Source organism: Boleophthalmus pectinirostris, unplaced genomic scaffold (assembly GCF_026225935.1).
Source record: "Boleophthalmus pectinirostris isolate CB_2022bp ecotype Guang Dong unplaced genomic scaffold, ASM2622593v1 HiC_scaffold_12, whole genome shotgun sequence".
NCBI lineage: Eukaryota > Metazoa > Chordata > Actinopteri > Gobiiformes > Gobiidae > Boleophthalmus > Boleophthalmus pectinirostris.
The window spans coordinates 3,180,008-3,200,273 of record NW_026571018.1 but is presented as its reverse complement, the minus strand read 5'-3'; the positions used below and the strand labels follow the sequence as shown (position 1 = coordinate 3,200,273).

Below are 20,266 nucleotides of genomic sequence, written 5' to 3'. Positions count from 1 at the left end.
TATTTTTATCGCTGGTACTTCCTCACCAAACCAAGTCAGAATCAAAAAAAAAAACATGACTCTGTCAAATGCACTTTAATGAAAATATGCGACAGTAAAAGCAGTAAAAGCTCCAGTACAATCTTATAAATAATAGACATTTTCTTTAGCACTTTGCATGAGCTGCAGTTTAGTCTCCAGAACTCATGCTCCCAAAGCTCGGATTTAACCGGGACAAAAGTTTAATGTAAATTAGACGTAAAGTTTTGTACTTTTAAGAAAATATGGACATTAGGACCAAAAAATAACATCTGCGGGGAGACAATTCATACTAAAATCATCTAAATAAGTCCTTCTGAGCAAGTTTAGACCCATCAGAGTCCGGGTCTAGATCCAGACTCAGCTTAGTCCAACTTGGCAGAGTCCTGGTTCAGACCCGGTCCCGTGGAAGTACAGCCAGATCTGACAGATGAACCAAAGACGGCGTCGTGTTGGTCGTGTTATAAATCCACGCCCGGTCCATGTGTGGTCTTCGGTCCAGACCCGGTGCTCAGACCTGCTCCTGGTCTTGACCCGGCCCGTATAAGGGGTCCCGGTCTAGACCCAGGCCCGGTCTAGACCCCGTCCATGTAGGGTCCGGCGGGCGCAGACAGCAGGCACTGGTTGTGTTGGCTGGTGCTGCGATTCTTCGAGTCGATGAGGAGCAGCGGAGACTGAGAGAAATGTTCCACAATCCCCCGAACCGACGCGAAAGACTGAAACAAAACACACAAGAAATCAACCAACAGGCCCGGTCTGAACTGGGTTTAGACCGGATTCAGTCCCGTTTAAGATCTGGTCTACAGTAGTCCCGGTCTCTTCTCTATTTCCCCATGTAGTCCCTGGTCTTGTCCTGCTTTAAATCTGTTCCAGTCGTGGTTTAGTCCCTGGTCTAGTACCTCTTTAGTCTCAGTATAGTCCCTCTTTAGTCCCGCTGTAGTCCTGGTTGAGTCTTGGTTTAGTTTTTGTCCAGTGCCTGGTCTAGTCCCTCTTTAGTCCCGGTGAAGTCTTGCTTTATTCTTGGTTTAGTCCTGGTCTAGTCTTGGTTTAATGCTGGTCTAGTTCTGGTCTAGTCCTACTCCAGTCCCGGTGTGGTCCCTCTTTAGTCCTGTTATAGTCCCAGTGTAGTCCCTCTTTAGTCCTGCTCCAGTCCCACTTTAATCTTTCTCCAGTCCTGGTGTAGTTCCTCTTTAGTCCTGTTCCAGTGTGGTCCCTCTTTAGTCCTGTTCCAGCCCCGGTGTGGTCCCTCTTTAGTCCTACTCCAGCCCCGGTGTGGTCCCTCTTTAGTCCTCCTCCAGTCCCGGTGTGGTCCCCCTTTAGTCCTGGTCCAGACCTCCTGTACTTTGATGCCGGTCCCCAGCAGGTACTTGTGGTCTTGGTTCTGGATCTGGATGTTGTAGACCTTGTTCTGGTACTGGACCATGAGGGTGTAGGGCTGCACCGTGGACTGACGAGAGCTGTCCCGGATCACGAAGGCCCCGTCCTGAAAAAGACCCAGACCCAGATTAGACCCAGACCCAGATGTTCTGTAAGTTCTGTACTGCTGAGGACTTTCTGCTGTTCTATAAAGTCGTTTCCTCGTCACAAACAAACCTGGAGTTGTGTTTTGTTTCATTCACATGTTTAAACTCACAAACCTGCAGATTTAGGTTCGTCTCTCGAAAAGAAAACAACGGAAGCCGAGCGGGTTCACAACAAACGCAAACGCCGCAACAAATACAAATGCGACAACACATTAAAAAGCCACAACGGAAGTGACCGTGGGACTCTATTTTCCAACAGACCGATCAAGCGGCAAGTGAAGAAGAAGAACTTCAACGTGAAAAGTAAAGGAATGGAGAAGTTGGAAACGTAAGTAAAAGTAATTTATTGTTTTATCATTATTCGTTTCGCGTTGTAGTTCTTCTTCTTCACTTGCCGCTTGATCGGTCCGTCGGAAAATAGAGTCCCGTGGTCACTTCCATTGAGGCTTTTTAATGTGTTGTGGCTTTTTAATATGTTGTGGCTTTTGCGTTTGTGTTGTGGTGTTTGTATTAATATAGAGTCCCGTGGTCATTTCCGTTGTGGCTTTTTGTTGCATTGTCGCATTTGCATTCGTTGCGGCATTTGCGTTTGTTGTGAGCCCTCTCGGCTTCCGTAAGAAGGCAACTGCGCAGCGAAAAACACCCACAGACACACTCATCACTCCACACCGACGAGGAACGGAACAGAGGAACGAACCGAAAAAAGCGAGTGCAATGTGCCACTTCTAGACACGACTGAACAACTGAGTCACTGCGAACACGCCGACAATCCGTTGGTCCCAGGCAGCACCCTCCCTACACGCCACAACTGAACAAAGCCCAGAGTCACTGTGAACAACCACAAACAAACAAAACCACTCACCCATCACACTGTTGGGTTTCATTTAAAGTCCCATGTAATTTATTTGTGAAAAAAGTTTGAAAATAGACCATTTAATGACGTGCGTCTTATAATCCAGAGCGCCTAATAGTGCGGAAAATACGGTACGTTTATATGGTGATGTACGTGACGTAAATGTGTACGCGCCCTGAGCAGATCTGACCAGAGTTTTGCGTCTTGGGCAGTGTGGATGGAAACTCTACGGCAGAGAGTATTCAACTTTTCCACTCTGGAGGGCGGTTTCAGATTTTTGCGTTTTTTTTAAGCCCCAAAAACGCCGTCACCGTCTAAACGAAAAACACTCCTGATAAAATATTTTGTCGTTTTTACCCACAAGCGTTCTCGTGTGAATGAAACAAAACGTGACTCCAGGTTTGTTTTTGAGGAGGGAATGACATTCTCACATGACTTAAATCTCACAAGAATCTGTTTTGCGAAACCACATTCTGTTTGTTCTATGATATGAACATTTTTGGTAAAGTTTCAGTGAATTTTTGTTGAAGTTTCGTACCTTCCCCAGTTGTTTGAGCGTGGCCTCAGCTTCAGCCCGAGTCACTTTACCCACGTACCACAGAGGATCCAAGTCCTGAAGAAAACCAGGATTAAACCAGGACTGAACCAGGACTAAACCAGGATTGAACCAGAACTGAACCAGGACTGAACCAGGACTAAAGCAACTGGAACTACACCAGGACTAAGGACTAAACCAGAATAGAAGCAGGCCTGAACCAGGACTACATATAAGAAAACCAACTGGGATTAAACCAGGACTAAGCCAGAACTAAACTAGAACTGAACCAGGACTGAACTACAATTAAACCAGGACTAAACCAGGACTGAACCAGAACAAAACCAGGACTACAAATAGGAATACCAACTGGGAATAAACCAGGGCTAAACCAGGACTGAACTAGACCTGTCCAGGACTGAGTTAGAATTGAACCAAGACTAAACCAGGACTAAACCAGGACTAAACCAGGATTGAAACAGGACTAAATCAGGACTAGAACAGGATTAAACCAGGACTAAACCAGAAATAAACCAAGACTGAATTAGAACTGAACAACGACCAAACCAGGACTGAACTAGGACTGAACCAGGGCTAAATGTAGGATTAAACCAGGACTAAACCAGGACTACACCAAGACTAAACCAAAATGAGGCTCTGACCTGGTTTGAGGAGGAGGGTGGGGATCGAAAAGACGGTCTCTCTGGAGCGGGAGGTCCTCCTAAAAAAAAAAAAAGAAGTAAAAATGTTAAAATATTCAACAAATAAATCTAGAATAATTTAATTTTAATCAATAAAAATAAATAATAATGATCAAACTAAAACCTGAGAAAGGTTTGAGGGGCGCCGACGGGAGTCCTGGAGGAAGACTGAAAAAAAAAAAAAAAAAAAAAAAAAAAAAAAAAAAAACAATAAGTAGAAAGTGAAAAAGGGAAACTCGACTGTAAAGGTCATGGGCGAAAGAGGTGAAGTGTCTTGCTCAAGGACACAACAACAGCATTCATCTGAACTGGAATCGTGCTAAGACTAAACCAGGACTAAACCAAGTCTAAACCAGGACTAAACCAGGTCTAAACCAGGTCTAAACCAGGTCGAAACCAGGTCGAAACCAGGACTAAACCAGGACTAAATCAGGTCTAAACCAGTTCTAAACCAGGACTAAACCAGGTTTAAACCAGGACTAAACCAAGGTTAAACCAGGACTAAACCAGGTCTAAACCAAGGCTAAACCAGGACTAAACCAAGGCTAAACCAGGACTAAACCATGTCTAAACCCGGTCTAAACCCGGTGTGTCTCTGACCTGTCCGTGTGTCGGACTGGAGGAGGCCCAGGTCGTGCGCTCTTATTTTGAAGGGGAAAAGTGTTTCTCTTATGATCTACAAAATAAAAGAACATTTATTCGTGCTGTGAAACACAGAGCAGAGTTTCAGTCGCTGATTCTCTCACCTTCGTTTGGGACGGGCTGTGGCTGCAAACAAAAAATACAAAAATTAAATTAAAATGAAAATAAGGACAAATAGAAATGTGATGAATAATCGTTTTATGTACCTCTCGACGAACTTCAAATCTGAAAAAGTGAGAAATATTTTTATAAACGAATGAATCAATATAAATTTTGTTCTAACATTAGTTACATTTTACATAAGTAAAAAAAACAGGAATAAAACCAGGGCCAAACTAGGTCTAAACCAGGACTAAAACAGGACCAAACTAGGTCTAAAACTGGACTAAACCAGGACTAAAACAGGGCCAAACTAGGTCTAAACCAGGACTAAACCAGGACTAAAACAGGACCAAACTAGGTCTAAAACTGGACTAAACCAGGACTAAAACAGGACCAAACTAGGTCTAAAACAGGACTAAACCAGGGCCAAACTAGGTCTAAAACAGAACTAAACCAAGACTAAAACAGGACTAAAACAGGACTAAACCAGGTCTAAAACAGGATTAAACCAGGACTAAAACAGGACTAAACCAGGACTAAACCAGGACTAACCCAGGACTAAACCAGGTCTAAAACAGGACTGAACCAGGACCAAACTAGGTCTAAAACTGGACTAAACCAGGACTAAAACAGGACCAAACTAGGTCTAAAACAGGACTAAACCAGGACTAAAACAGGATTAAAACCAGGACCAAACTAGGTCTAAAACAGGACTAAAACAGGACTAAACCAGGTCTAAAACAGGACTAAACCAGGACTAAAACAGGACTAAAACAGGACCAAACTAGGTCTAAAACAGGATTAAACCAGGACTAAAACAGGACTAAACCAGGACTAACCCAGGACTAAACCAGGTCTAAAACAGGACTAAAACAGGAGTAAACCAGGTCTAAAACAAGACTGAACCAGGACCAAACTAGGTCTAAAACTGGACTAAACCAGGTCTAAACTAGGTCTAAATCAGGTCTCAACTAGGACTGATTCAGGGGACTAAACCAGGACTAAATTAGGTCTAAACCAGGGCTAAATGAGAACTAAGCCTAGAGTAAACCAGGAACCAGGACTAAACCGGGTCTAAACCGGGTTTATCCATGGTCCCGGGGCAGTACCTCTGGGGAGGGACTCTGGCTCCTGAGTTGCTCCGGCTCACAGAGGTTTGTGTCGGGGGCAGGATCGGCGGTTTAGTCCAGGTCTGGGACTCTGGAGGGTCCGGGGTCCGACTGTAGACCAGAGACCAGAGTTCAGACCAGAGACCAAGTGGAACCCAGTGAACGAAACAATAGAAACAACAGAGACGACAAACGACAGAAATGACTGAAACGACAGACATGAAAGAAATGACTGAAACGACAGAAAGGACAGAAATGACAGAAGCGAAAAACGACAGAAACGACAAATGACAGAAACGACAAATGACAGAGACGACAAACGACAGAAACGACAAATGACAGAGACGACAAACGACAGAAACGACAAATGACAGAGACGACAAACGACAGAAACGACAAATGACAGAGACGACAAACGACAGAAACGACAAATGACAGAGACGACAAACGACAGAAACGACAAATGACAGAGACGACAAACGACAGAAACGACAAATGACAGAGATTACTGAAATGACAAACGACAGAAACGACAAACAACAGAAACGACAAACAACAGAAACCACAGAAACGACTGAATGACAAAAACTACTGAAACAACTGAAACCACAGAAACGTCTGAAACCACAGAAACGCCAAACGACAGAAACGACAAATGACAGAAAGGACTGAAACGACAGAAAGGACAAACGTCAGAAGCGACCGAAACGACAGAAACGACAAAGGACAGAAATGACTGAAACGACAAATGACAGAGACGACAAACAACTGAAACAACAAACAACAGAAAGGACTGAAACGACAAACAACAGAAACAACTGAAACCACAGAAATGACTGAAAGCACAGAAACGACAAACCACAGAAACCACAGAAACGACTGAATGACAAAAACCACTGAAACGACTGAAACCACAGAAACGTCTGAAACCACAGAAACGCCAAACGACAGAAACGACAAATGACTGAAATGACAAATGACTGAAACAAATAAAACGACTGAAACGACTGAAACCACAGAAATGACAAATGACAGAAACGACAAATGACAGAAATGACTAAAACGTCAGAAACAACTGAAACGTCAGAAACGACAAACAACAAAAACGACAGAAATGCCAAATGACAGAAACGACAAACGACAGAAAAGACAAACGACTGAAACAACAGAAACACCAGACACGACAGAAATGACTGAAACCACAGAAACGACAAACAACAGAAACGAAAAACAACAGAAACAACACAAACGACTGAAACGACAGAAACATACCCCCAGCTCTGCGGCAGCGGCTGAAAAAACAAAAAAAACATCAACTTTAAAATAGTTCAGACACACGGGGAGGGCATCTGACACACACGGGGACGTTTAGGTCACACAGAGGACAGGAGAAAACCCAAAGAACTTTCTTTCTGATAACCACCAGATCTAACCAAGACCAGATTTAAACTGGCGCTGATACCGGTCTAGACTCCAACTATAAACACACGAGTTCTAAACGAGGACTCACCGAAAAAGTCTGCACTGCATTTTGAGAAACACTCACCGAAATAACACCGACATTAAAGAGTGTGTATCTTATTCTGTGGGTCGCATGTTTAGATCAACATGTTCCTTTTATTGTTCTGAAAACTATATATATTATATATTATACGACGCATACCTCGATACATAGTCCACGATACGACGCATACCTCGATACGTAGTCTACGATACGACACATACCTCGATACATAGTTCACGATACGACGCATACCTCGATACATAGTTCACGATACGACGCATACTTTGATACATAGTCTACGAAACGTAGTCCACGATGTGATGCATACCTCGATACATAGTCCACGATACGATGCATACCTCGATACATAGTCCACGATACGACGCATACCTCGATACATAGTCCACGATACGACGCATACCTCGATACATAGTACACGATACGATGCATACCTTGATACGTAGTCCACGATACGATGCATACCTCGATACGTAGTCCACGATACGACACATACCTCGATGCGTAGTCTACGATACGATACATACCTCGATACACATGCCACGATACGATGCCTACCTCGATACATAGTCTATGATACGATGCACACCTCGATACATAGACCACAATACGACGCATATCTCGATACACATGCCACGATGCATACCTCAATACACATGCCATGATGCATACCTCGATACATAGTCCACGATACGACGCATACCTCGATACACATGCCACGATATGATGCCTACCTCGATACATAGTCTATGATACGATGCACACCTCGATACATAGGCCACAATACGACGCATACCTCAATACACATGCCACGATGCATACCTCAATACACATGCCACGATGCATACCCCAATACATGGGGTACGATACGATGCATACCCCAATACATGGGGTACGATACGATGCATACCTGGATACGCAGGCACTGTATCATCACATTAAACGATACGATATTTCGATATTTTTGCAGGTCCCCTACTCTCTACACTAAGTAAACAGATTTTGATTAGAGATTGCTAGATTACTCAAACATGTATAAATGAACAACAGTATTTTTAGGTGTATTTTACTAAATTATTTTGTGTAAGAGCTACAGTTGTGTCAACATTTTCACTGTTTTGAGGAAAATGGGTGTTTTTCATGTTAAGTTAGTGGACTTTTAGTACAGACTCACAGACTTTGATTTATCGAACCGTATCGAATTGATTTGAAATATATCGTATCAAATTATATTGAATGGAAAGTGCACTGTATCGAAAAACATATTGTGCATGAATGAGTCTAAAAACTCTTCAGGTGAGGGATTTAATATTTGATCAATAAAAATATAAAAGTGTACGAAGAACGAGGATCTCACCTTTTCCACCGTGTTCCTTTGCATGCCTGCGAAGAAAACAAACAAGATGGAACGTATGAAAACACCCAGTGACATCACAAGGTGGGGCAGAGTGTTGTCAGAGGGTAAATATGTAAATGTGTGTGTAATACTCAAACGGACCAGCAGGAGGCAGCAGTGGATCCAGACTCACCTCGGTTTGGGGACTGACTCGAACCAGGATCTCGACCGGGTTTATTCACTCTGCTGATGGGAGGAGGCTGAGCAGGGACTGAGGAAAAGAGACCGGGTTTAGTCCTGGTTTAGTTCTGGTTTGATCCTGGTTTAGTCCTGGTTCAGTCCTGGTTCAGACCTAGTTTAGTCCTGGTTTAGTCCTGGTTCAGTCCTGGTTCAGTCCTGGTTTGGTCTTGGTTCAGTCCTGGTTTTCATCCTGTTTCAGTCCTGGTTTGATCCTGGTCTGGTTCTGGTTTAATCCTGGTTCAGTCCTGGTTCAGTCCTGGTTTAGTCCCTGGTTTAGTCCTGGTTTAATCCTGGTTTAATCCTGGTTTAGTTCTAGTTTAGTCCTGGTTCAGTCCTGGTTTAGTCCTGGTTCAGTCCTGGTTCAGTCCTGGTTTAGTCCCTGGTTTAGTCCCTGGTTTAGTCCTGGATTAATCCTGGTTTAGTTCTAGTTTAGTCCTGGTTTAGTCCTGGTTTAGTCCTGGTTTAATCCTGGTTCAGTCCTGGTTCAGTCCTGGTTTAGTCCTGGTTTAGTCCTGGTTTAATCCTGGTTTAGTTCTAGTTTAGTCCTGGTTCAGTCCTGGTTCAGTCCTGGTTTAGTCCTGGTTCAGTCCTGGTTTAGTCCTGGTTCAGTCCTGGTTCAGTCCTGGTTCAGTCCTGGTTTAGTCTCACGTTTTCCTGTAGGTTTTGGGGCTCCGGGTGGACGAGGGGAGGCGTCTCTTCTCGTCTCCATCGGCTGAAAAAACAAAACAAAACTCAGACACACACGGGGAGGGCACCTGACACACACGGGGAGGGCACCTGACACACACGGGAGGGCACCTGACACACACGGGGAGGGCACCTGACACACACGGGAAGGGCACCTGACACACACGGGAGGAGGGCACCTGACACACACGAGGAGGGCACCTGACACACACGGGAAGGGCATCTGACACACACGGGAAGGGAGGGCACCTGACACACACGGGGAGGGAACCTGACACACATGGGGAGGGCATCTGACACACACGGGGAGGGAGGGCACCTGACACACACGAGGAGGGCACCTGACACACACGGGGAGGGCACCTGACACACACGAGGAGGGCATCTGACACACACGGGGAGGGCACCTGACACACACGGGGAGGGCACCTGACACACACGGGGAGGGCACCTGACACACACGAGGAGGGCACCTGACACACACGGGGAGGGCACCTGACACACACGAGGAGGGCACCTGACACACACGAGGAGAGGGGCACCTGACACACACGAGAGGAGGGCACCTGACACACACGAGGAGGGCACCTGACACACACGAAGGGAGGGCACCTGACACACATGAGGAGGGCACCTGACACACACGGGAAGGGAGGGCACCTGACACACACGGGGAGGGAACCTGACACACATGGGGAGGGCATCTGACACACACGGAGAGGAAGGGCACCTGACACACACACGGGAGGGCACCTGACACACACGGGAGGGCACCTGACACACACGGGGAGGGCACCTGACACACACGAGGAGGGCACCTGACACACACGGGGAGGGCACCTGACACACACGAGGAGGGAGGGCACCTGACACACACGAGGAGGGCACCTGACACACACGGGGAGGGCACCTGACACACACGAGGAGGGCACCTGACACACACGGGGAGGGCACCTGACACACACGGGGAGGGAGGGCACCTGACACACACGAGGAGGGCACCTGACACACACGGGGAGGGAGGGCACCTGACACACACGAGGAGGGCACCTGACACACACGGGGAGGGCACCTGACACACACGGGGAGGGCATCTGACACACACGGGAGGGCATGACACACACGGGGAGGGCACCTGACACACATGGGGAGGGCATCTGACACACACGGGAGGGAGGGCACCTGACACACATGAGGAGGGCACCTGACACACATGGTTAGGGCATCTGACACACACGAGGAGGGAGGGCACCTGACACACACGAGGAGGGGAGGGCACCTGACACACACACGAGGAGGGCACCTGAACACACACGGGGAGGAGGGCACCTGACACACACTGACACACACGGGGAGGGCACCTGACACACACGGGAGGGCACCTGACACACACGGGGAGGGCACCTGACACACACGGGAGGGAGGGCACCTGACACACACGAGGAGGGCACCTGACACACACGAGGAGGGCACCTGACACACACGGGAAGGGCACCTGACACACACGGGAAGGGAGGGCACCTGACACACACGGGAAGGGAGGGCACCTGACACACACGGGGAGGGCACCTGACACACACGGGGAAGGGAGGGCACCTGACACACACAGGGAGGGCACCTGACACACACGGGGAGGGCATCTGACACACACGGGAGGGCACCTGACACACACGGGGAGGGCATCTGGTACTTACGGTCCTGTGGGGGGCGGACACTGGGGGGCGGGGACACAGCACAGGGGGCGGGCCTCTGGAGGTCATGTGACTGTCTGTGAACCAATCAGAACGTCGAATTTGTGAATTTGTCAACTGGACAAAAGTTTATTTTGGTTGAATCTGTTTCTCAGCTCGTCCAAGCTGCTTCTGCAGTTCTGATCACACTCTAAACCAGGTCTAAACCAGGTCTAAACCAGGTCTAAACCAGGTCTAAACCAGATCTAAACCAGATCTAAACCAGGTCTAAACCAGATCTAAACCAGATCTAAACAAGGTCTAAACCAGAGTATTAAACCAGGTCTGAACCAGGTCTAAACCAGATCTAAACCAGGTCTAAACTAGGTCTAAACCAGAGTATTAAACCAGGTCTGAACCAGGTCTAAACCAGATCTAAACTAGGTCTAAACCTCGGTCTAAACCAGAATATTAAACCTGGTCTAAACTAGGTCCAAACCAAGTCTAAACTAGGTCTAAATCTGGTCTAAACCAGGTCTCAACTAGGTCTAAACTAGGTCTAAACTTGGTCTAAACTAGGTCTAAACCAGGTCTAAACCAGATCTAAACTAGGTCTAAACCAGAGCATTAAACCTGGTCTAAACCTGGTCTAAACTAGGTCTAAATCGGATCTAAACTAGGTCTTAACCAGACTACTAAACCAGGTCTAAACCAAATAATTACAGTCTTATTCTTTATAATCGACTCGTCAGGGCAAATCCGTCAACTTTTACAGCTCTAACTGAAAGTTTGTTTATTGTCAAACCAAGGTCAAAAACCAAGACTAAACCAGAACTAAACCAGGACTAAATCAGAACTAAACCAGGTCTAAACACAAACCCTCCCCCTCCTCACCGATGTAGTCTCCATCTCCTAGGGGGGCACACGGCAGTTTGTGGGTGAACTCTTCCGGTTCCGAGGGCGGGGGTTCATAGTCCGAGTCCTGGTCCGGGTCCTGGGTGGGGCCCTGGTACCGGTATTGGACTTGGTTGGGGTCTGGGTCGTCGCTCGGGTCTTCGTAGTCGCCCACGTCGTCTTCGTCGTTCTCCGGCTCCTCGTAATCTTCGTCTAAATCATCTCCTTCATCTGACTCGTCCTGAAAGGGCAGAAAGACCAGGTCTGAACCAGGACTAAACCAGGTCTAAACGTGGACTGAGCCGGGACTAAACCAGGCCTAAAGTCTCGGGAGGGTACTCACAAACTCTTCTCTGCCCCAGCCGCCGTCGTCCGCCTCAGTTTGGACTAAAACATTTAAATTAAAAACATTTTATCAATATTTTGTGAATTATTTTGAGTGATTTAAAAATAATGTTTGTGGACTAAACCAGGACTAAAACAGGACTACACCAGGGACTAAACCAGGACTAAAACAGGACTAAACCGGGACTAAAACAGGACTAACCCGGGACTAAAACAGGACTAAAACAGGACTAAACCGGTACTAAACTAAAACAGGACTAAACCAGGACTAAATCAGGACTAAACCAGGGACTAAACCAGGACTAAAACAGGACTAAACCAGGACTAAACTAGGACTAAAACAGGACTAAACTAGGACTAAAACAGGACAACAGGACTAAAACAGGACTAAAACAGGACTAAACTAGGACTAAAACAGGACTAAGCCAAGACTAAGTCAGGACTAAACCAGGACTAAAACAGGACTAAACCAGGACTAAACAAGGACTAAGTCAGGACTAAACCAGGTCTAAACCAAAACTACACCAGAACTAAACCAGGACTAAACTAGGACTAAACCAGGACTAAACCAAGACTAAACCCAAACTAAAACAGGACTAAACCAAGATTAAACAAGGACTAAACCAGGTCTAAACCAGGACTAGATCAGGGTTAGACCAGGACTGAACCAGGACTAAACTACGTCTAAACCAGGACAAAACAAAATCTAAGCCGGGACTGAACCAGGTCTAAACCAGATCTAAACTAGGTCTAAAAAAAGTCTAAACCGGCACTGAACCACAGACCAGATCAGGACTAAACTAGGACTACACCAGGACTGAACTAGGACTAAACCAGGACTAGACCAGGACCAGTACAGTAGGAGTCTTTGTTACCTGGCAGTGGGTTTTTCGACTGACCAAAGCTGAAAGAAAAAGACTCGAGTTAAATCTGACGTCACAGAATCGAACCCACAACCTTCAGACTCACGGGAAAAAACGCCTCTTCCCACTTTTCTGTTTCTGGATGTCAGCGATGAGTTTGGAAATCAACCTGCAAAAAACAAAAATGGGTCTAAGACAGGAAGAAACTGAACCAGGACTAAACCAGGATTAAACCAGGACTAAACCAGGACTGAACCAGGACTAAACCAGAACTAAACCAGGACTAAACCAGGACTGAACCAGGACTGAACCAGGACTAAACCAGGACTGAACCAGGACTAAACCAGGACTAAACCAGGACTGAACCAGGACTGAACAAGGACTAAACCAGGACTGAACCAGGACTGAACAAGGACTAAACAAGGACTAAACCAGGACTAAACCAGGACTGAACCAGGACTAAACCAGGACTAAACCAGGACTGAACCAGGACTGAACCAGGACTAAACCAGGTCTCGTTCCAGTGAGTGTCAGACTTACGGATTGTAGGTTTTGGGGAATTTGTCCAGGTCATTAATGGTCAAATTCTAGGGAAGAAAATAAATTTAAAAAGTTAAAAAACAGAATGAATGAACACAATCAGAAATGGAAAATAAAAGCTTGGCTGGTTGGCTGCTCTTGTGGCTGATCGGCCGGCACACTGAACTTGATGTGGAACAGTTTTACCTTTTACATTTTTATATATTTTTTATATTTGAGGATTTTGACTGAAGTTCAGGACTGTTGATACTTTATACTGAACTGATACTGATGAAACCAGGTCTAAACCAGGACTAAACCAGGTCTAAACCAGGTCTAAACCAGGACTAAACCAGGACTAAACCAGGTCTAAACCAGGTCTAAACCAGAACTAAACCAGAACTAAACCAGAACTAATCCAGGTCTAAACCAGAAATAAAAAAGGTCTAGACCCAGTCCAAATCAGGACTAAATTAAGTATAAACCAGGTCTAAACCAGGACTAAACTAGGACTAAACCAGGTCAAAACCAGAACTAAACCAGGTCTGAACCAGGAGGTCATTAACCTTCTCTGGTGTGTGTGATTCTAACTGGAGGCACTGCTCTGTCTCTGTAGATTTTAATCTCAGTTTTTCTCACATTTCTGTTAAAAATCAAACACAGAAGTGTAAACAGGAATGTTTCCAGTCAAAAAAAAAAGTTTTGGAGTGGAAAGCACTGTGTCTGAACATGCCACCATAGAGGTAGGTGTAGAACACCCCCAGCATGAGTGGTTTGTGTTTCCTGTATCCATGGTGACCGTGCGTGGAGCTGGAAACTTTCTTGAGCACATACGACAAAAGAGGAAGCACTTTGAGAAAACGTCCGCCTCTTCACCGACCGAAACAACAGAGACTCAGACGAGACTTTTCCTGTTTGTGAGCAGAGTCCAGAGAGGAGACTCTGTTGTCCTGAGGGATGTGACTCTCCTCACACGACCCTGAAACTCCATCTGACCACCACTCCACCTCACGGCCCAAATCTCTGTGTCATTCTTTCATGTGTTTTTCAAAATAAAACCAAAAATAAGAAAACAATAAAAAACAACTATTTTCTTCATTATTTGTCTTCAAAACCAAAATGAAAAAAAAAATAGATAAAGATTTGTTTTTTTTAGTTTTCGATTTTGTGTTTAAATGAAAAATGGAAAAAACTGATCATTTACGTGACTTAAACTGAGACGCCGGACTGAACCAGGACTGAACCAGGACTGAACCAGGACTGAACCAGGACTGAACCAGGACTAAAACAGGACTAAAACAGGACTAAAACAGGTCCGGGATAAAACAGGAACCCGACCGGGATTAAGACCGGGACCAGACCGGGACCAGAGCAGGACTGAGACCGGGACTATACCAGGACCAGACCATGATTAAGACCGGGACCCAGACCATGACCAGACTGGGACCAGACCGGGACTGAGACCAGGACCAGACCGTGATTGAGATCGGAACCAGATCGGGACCAGAGTGGGATTCAGGCATGGAAGAGACCAGGACCAGACTGTGACTGAGACCAGGACTGAGACCAGAATGAGACCGGGACCAGACCAGGACCGAGACCACGACCAGACCGAAACCAGACCAGGACCAGGACCAGGACCAGACCATGATTAAGGCCGGGATCAAGACCAGACTGGGACTGATGGGTTTGTCCTGGTTCGGTCCAGGTTTCGGTCCTGGTTTTAGTCCTGGTTTAGTCCTGGTTCAGTCCAGGTTTAGTCCAGGTTTAGTCCTGGTTTAGACCTGGTTTAGTCCTGGTTTAGACCTGGTTTAGTCCTGGTTTAGTCCTGGTTTAGTCCTAGTTTAGACCTGGTTTAGTCCTAGTTTAGTCCAGGTTTAGTCCTGGTTTAGACCTCGATTTAGTCCTGGTTTAGTCCTGGTTTAGTCCTGGTTTGGTCCGTTATCCGTTTTTTCCATTTTTCATTTAAACACAAAATCAAAAACTGAAAAACCAAATCATTTTCTGTTTTATTCATTTTGGTTTTGGAGACAAATAATGAAGAAAATAGTTGTTGTTGTTGTTTTGTCTTAGAAGGACAGAGAGACAAAATAATCAGAAAAAGGTTCAGGTTCTGACCACGAATCTTTCTCCCGTGATGCGGTTTAGAAGCACGACTCTGTCACAGCCCTGAAGATTCCTCTGAAACAAAACAAAATAAAATAAAACAAAACAAAACAAAACAAAACAAACAAAACAAAAGACATGAGGAACAGGAAACGGAGCAGAGCACTTCCTGTGATAACACAAACGCAGAAACACACAAACGCAGAAACGCAGAAACACTGGATCTGTGATGATTCTGTTTTTACTCCGGTGACAGAAACAAGAACAGGACGAGCAGGACGAGCAGGACGAGGACAGAGTCTGGTTTAACCCGACCTGAAGATGAACTGAAGAGGCGTCCTGTTGTTTTCTGTTGGTTCAGTTTTCAGTTGTTTTTCTGCCCAGTTTGGAAACTTCAACAGTTTGTCAAGTTTTTTCAAATTTACTAATGATTTTTACTGATAAATACTCGATCAAAGAGTGTGAAAATTCTTTATTTAAACTGGACCTAAACCAGGACTAAACCAGGTCTAAACCAGGACTAAACCAGGACTAAACCAGGAACCAGGTCTAAACCAGGACTAAACCAGGACTAAACCAGGTCTAATCTAAGACTAAATCAGGTCTAAACCAGGTCTAATCTAAGTCCAAAGCAGGACTAAACCAGGTCTAAACTAAGTCTAAACCAGGACTGAATTAGGACTAAACCAGAACTAAACCAGGACTAAAAATGTCTTTATTTAAACAGTTAATAATTGTTAGAAAACAGCAGAGTTTTACTTCTGCTCAAATATCATTTTTGTTTCTGTTTCTAATAAACAGAACAGAGTCAAACTTTGGCATGAATATTTAAGATGGGACACGTCGTTGTGTTTTCTTATAAAAGACAAAATTTCTGTACAAAAATAAAATCTTTTCTAAATGCAGGATCAGCACATTTAAAAAGAAAACGGGTTAAATGTAAAAGGTCGGACAATGACACTCACTTGGGCGAAACTGCTAAAAAATATTGATTTCTTTTACGCTACTGTCATCAGAAACGTGCAGAGTGTGATCTTTCACAAGCTCTGATGATTTAAACATTAAAAAAAAAAACAACATATTGTAAAAATCCCCTACAAATAATAATCCCTACAAAATCCGAGGGGGAGAGTCTCCAGGTCTGAGGAAAGATCCAAGTGTGTCACTTTTAACTTTCCTGATTTATTTGTTCACGTAAATATGAATGTAGCTGCAGCTGCCCTGGACAGACTGACAGACGTGAGGCGGTCGGTCTGTGCCACGGGTCCTGACGCTACGACTCACGGCCCCGGAGCCAGGACGGGGTCTGGACTCAGTGCAGGATCACCACAGACGAGACCAACGTGGTTAAGGTCACAGCCAGGACAAGTTTTACCCTCTGGCCCCGGGATTTGGTCTCCGGTCCAAGTCCTGACCAGACCCTGACCAGACCCTGACCAGACCCTGACCAAGTCCTCACCAGACCCTGACCAAGTCCTGACCAGACCCTGACCAAGTCCTGACCAGACCCTGACCAGACCCTGCCCGGACCCTGACCAAGTCCTGATGAGACCCTGACCAGAAACTGACCAAGTTCTGACCAGACCCTGAACAAGTCCTGAGCAGAGTCTGAGGTCTGACGAGGTTTTGGGAGGTTTGGTTTCTGTCTCCAGGTTCATTAGTGCAAAAACAAGAGTATAAATAAACCAGCGAACATTTAAAGGATTGAAAATATCAAAGTTTTTTGACACATTTTAGTTTAATCCCATTTGATGCCGTCAGTGAGAATCTGCGATAAAAATAATCCAAACCTCTGAGCAAAACTAAGACCAGATCTGAACCAAATTTAATCCAAGACCGAAGCAGAAAAAAGTAGATCCAGGACTCACTAAAGGCCCGTTCAGTCTATAAAGTCTCAAAACCAGGACTGATCCTGGATCCGACCAGACTCACCTTTCGGAGGAATTCGGCGAGTTTCTCGGGGCTCCAGCCGACGACCTCAGAGCTGGAGGGAAGTCTGTTCTGACTCATCCTGAGTCCTGAAACAGAGACAAGTCCAGGGACTAAACCAGGACTAAAACCAGGACTAAAACACATCTAAAACAGGTCTAAACCAGGAATAAACCATGTCTAATCCAGGTTTAAACGAGATCTAAACCAGATCTAAACCAAATCTAAACCAGGACTAAACCAGAACCAAACCAAATTTAAACCAGATCTAAACCAGGACTAAAAAGTATCTAATCCAGGTTTAAACGAGAACTAAAACAGATCTAAACCATGTATAATCCAGATCTAAAACCAGGACTAAACCATGTATAATCCAGGTTTAAACCAGGACTAAATCAGATCTAAACCAGGTCTAAACTTGAACTAAACCATATCTAATCCAGGTTTAAACTAGGACTAAACCAGGACTAAACCAAGTCTAAACCAGGACTAAACCAGGTCTAAAACCAGGACTAAACCAGGACTAAACCATGTATAATCCAGGTTTAAACCAGGACTAAATCAGATCTAAACCAGGTCTAAACTTGAACTAAACCATATCTACTGCAGGTTTAAAGCGGGACTAAACCAGATCTAAACCAAGTCTAAACCAGGTTATAAGTGGATCTAAAATGACTTTAAACCAGGACTAAACCAGGTCCAAACCATGTCAAAACCAGATCTAAACCAGATCTAACCCAGATCTAACCCAGGTCTAAAGCGGGTCTAAAGCGGGTCTAGAGCGGGTCTAGAGCGGGTCTAGAGCGGGTCTAGAGCGGGTCTAGAGTGGGTCTAGAGCGAGCCTGAACTCACCTCTGTGGCGCAGACAAAATGGCGTTGAGCTGAAGTAGTTTGAGGCTTTAAGGGAAGTGAGCGGCAGATGGAGAGAGCGACCGCAAACAGGAACTCTGCACCAGCAACACTCAAGTACTGCATCTGCAAGTACGCCTACTACTGCTGCTACTGCAGAGTACTACAACTGCTGCCAAGGCCGTACTGCAACCAAGAACTCCACCAATAATAAAACACACACTACTACTACTACTATACTACTAGTACTACTGTTACTGCTACTGCTGCTACGGCTGCTACCACTTCAAAAAGGAACTCTGCAAACAGGAACTTTTTGTTTTGCAGTCACACGAGTGCGACCAGTGCTGGGAAGTAACTGCATGTACTATAAATACTTATTCTTATAAAACTAATTGTGAGTACCTGTGTTCCTGTTCAGCTAAGAATCAGAATACACAAATTTTTCTAAATTAAAACGAATAAATATGGTGAGGTTTTTCTCAAACTGAAACATGAATGAACTCTTTAAAAACTCAGCCACAAACATTACGTTGTTTGTAATTATATGGACCCAGTCAAGAAGAAGTAAACAACAAGGCCAAAAATTCCAGTGAATGCATCTGATATAAAAATGTATTGAACAGATACATATGTACTCTAGTTTATGAAACTGTTGACCTTTTTTCTGTACCATTTTTGGTTCTAAAGTTCCATATGTTTTAAACAGACCATGTATGAAACATGGAACAAAAATTATTTCCCAAATTTCAAAAACCTGCAAATCATGTCAATAAATGGATGTATTTCATCATATCTTGTGTTATTCCATCTTTGAACTGTTGATGAAGGGACATGATTTTTCAAAAAAAAATGTGGTAACACTTTATAATAACTACACCTTATTTAGCCTTAATAAAGCATGAACAAAGACTTAATTAATAATGATTCATGCTTAGTAACTACTTAATTACTACATGAATTAGCACTTAACTTGCACTTAATTCACCTGTGCTGTAAATAGTTACTCAATACTTCTTAATTACTCATGAACTAACCATTTGCATGTTTACAAATGCATATTTAAGTTCACATTTGAGCATTTATTAATGATTAGTAAACTATGAGAGAATGATTTACTAATAATGCAATGCAATGATCATTCAGGCGGCTGTTATCTGTTCGTTAAGTCTTTCTGAGAGCTTTTCTAAAGTGAAGATTAATTATGTTTTATTAAGCATTTGTTAAGTTTGGTCAAATTCCAGAGAAACAATAATTCATTATTAGTAAATCATTCTCTCATGGCTTAATAATCATTAATAAATGCTCAAATTTGTACTTAAATATACATTTACAAATGCACACACAATGGTTAATTAATGAGTAATTAAGTAAGAAATACTTATGAGTAACTATTTACAGCACAGGTGAATTAAGTGCAAGTGAAGTGCTAATTCAGGTAGTAATTAAGCAGTTACTAAGTGTGAATCATTATTAATTAAGTCTTTGTTCATGCTTTATTAAGGCTAAATAAGGTGTAGTTATTATAAAGTGTTACCAAAAATGTATTTAAAATGATAAAAATTTCCTTGGAAGGACTGACATATTTTTTATAGAAATAGTTTCTTTCATTTTGAAGTAATATTAAAGTATTCGGAAGAAAAAAGCGACAAATGATGTAAAATCCTGCACCTTCTACTTGTTTGAAAAATTTTCCCTCCGTTACTTTTCCCTCCGTTACCATGACCTTTCTTAATAAAAAATCTCATGAGTCAAAAAGTAAGAGGTTTTTCAACCTAATCTTGTACCATATGGTAGAAAACTATATGAAGCAAATATTCAAA

The 20,266-nt window shown here is 44.2% G+C and overlaps 1 protein-coding gene across 2 annotated transcripts; it reads right to left on the bottom strand.

The window, feature by feature from the left end:
* Positions 1–59: 59 nt before the first annotated feature.
* lcp2a (lymphocyte cytosolic protein 2a) lies at positions 60–18,708 on the bottom strand. Of its 2 annotated transcripts, XM_055148512.1 has the most exons (22): positions 18,447–18,708; positions 17,598–17,683; positions 15,678–15,740; positions 13,581–13,627; positions 13,147–13,209; positions 13,053–13,081; positions 12,176–12,219; positions 11,833–12,073; positions 10,963–11,036; positions 9,230–9,293; positions 8,535–8,612; positions 8,363–8,388; positions 6,756–6,775; positions 5,484–5,594; positions 4,479–4,497; positions 4,377–4,398; positions 4,231–4,306; positions 3,755–3,798; positions 3,592–3,650; positions 2,933–3,007; positions 1,352–1,501; positions 60–734 (listed from the first exon to the last, which is right to left on the bottom strand). In XM_055148512.1, exons 2-22 carry the CDS (start codon positions 17,673–17,675, stop codon positions 594–596), a joined length of 1,524 nt encoding a protein of 507 aa, XP_055004487.1. In that variant the 5' UTR covers positions 17,676–17,683; positions 18,447–18,708; the 3' UTR covers positions 60–593. The 2 variants fall into 2 exon arrangements, with proteins under 2 accessions (XP_055004487.1, XP_055004486.1); XM_055148511.1 differs by lacking the exon at positions 18,447–18,708 and having other exon boundaries at positions 17,598–18,084.
* Positions 18,709–20,266: the final 1,558 nt, after the last annotated feature.

Bases quoted from the DNA above. Each gene is read 5' to 3' on its own strand.
- lcp2a (XM_055148511.1), bottom strand. From the start codon at position 17,741: ATGTGTTTTAGTCCTGGTTTTAGTCCTGGTTTAGTCCCTGGACTTGTC. The intron at 15,741-17,597 runs GTGAGTCTGGTC...GTTTTGTTTCAG, and splicing joins TCGCCGAATTCCTCCGAAAG to AGGAATCTTCAGGGCTGTGA. The intron at 1,502-2,932 runs GTACGAAACTTC...GGTCTTTTTCAG, and splicing joins CGCTCAAACAACTGGGGAAG to GACGGGGCCTTCGTGATCCG.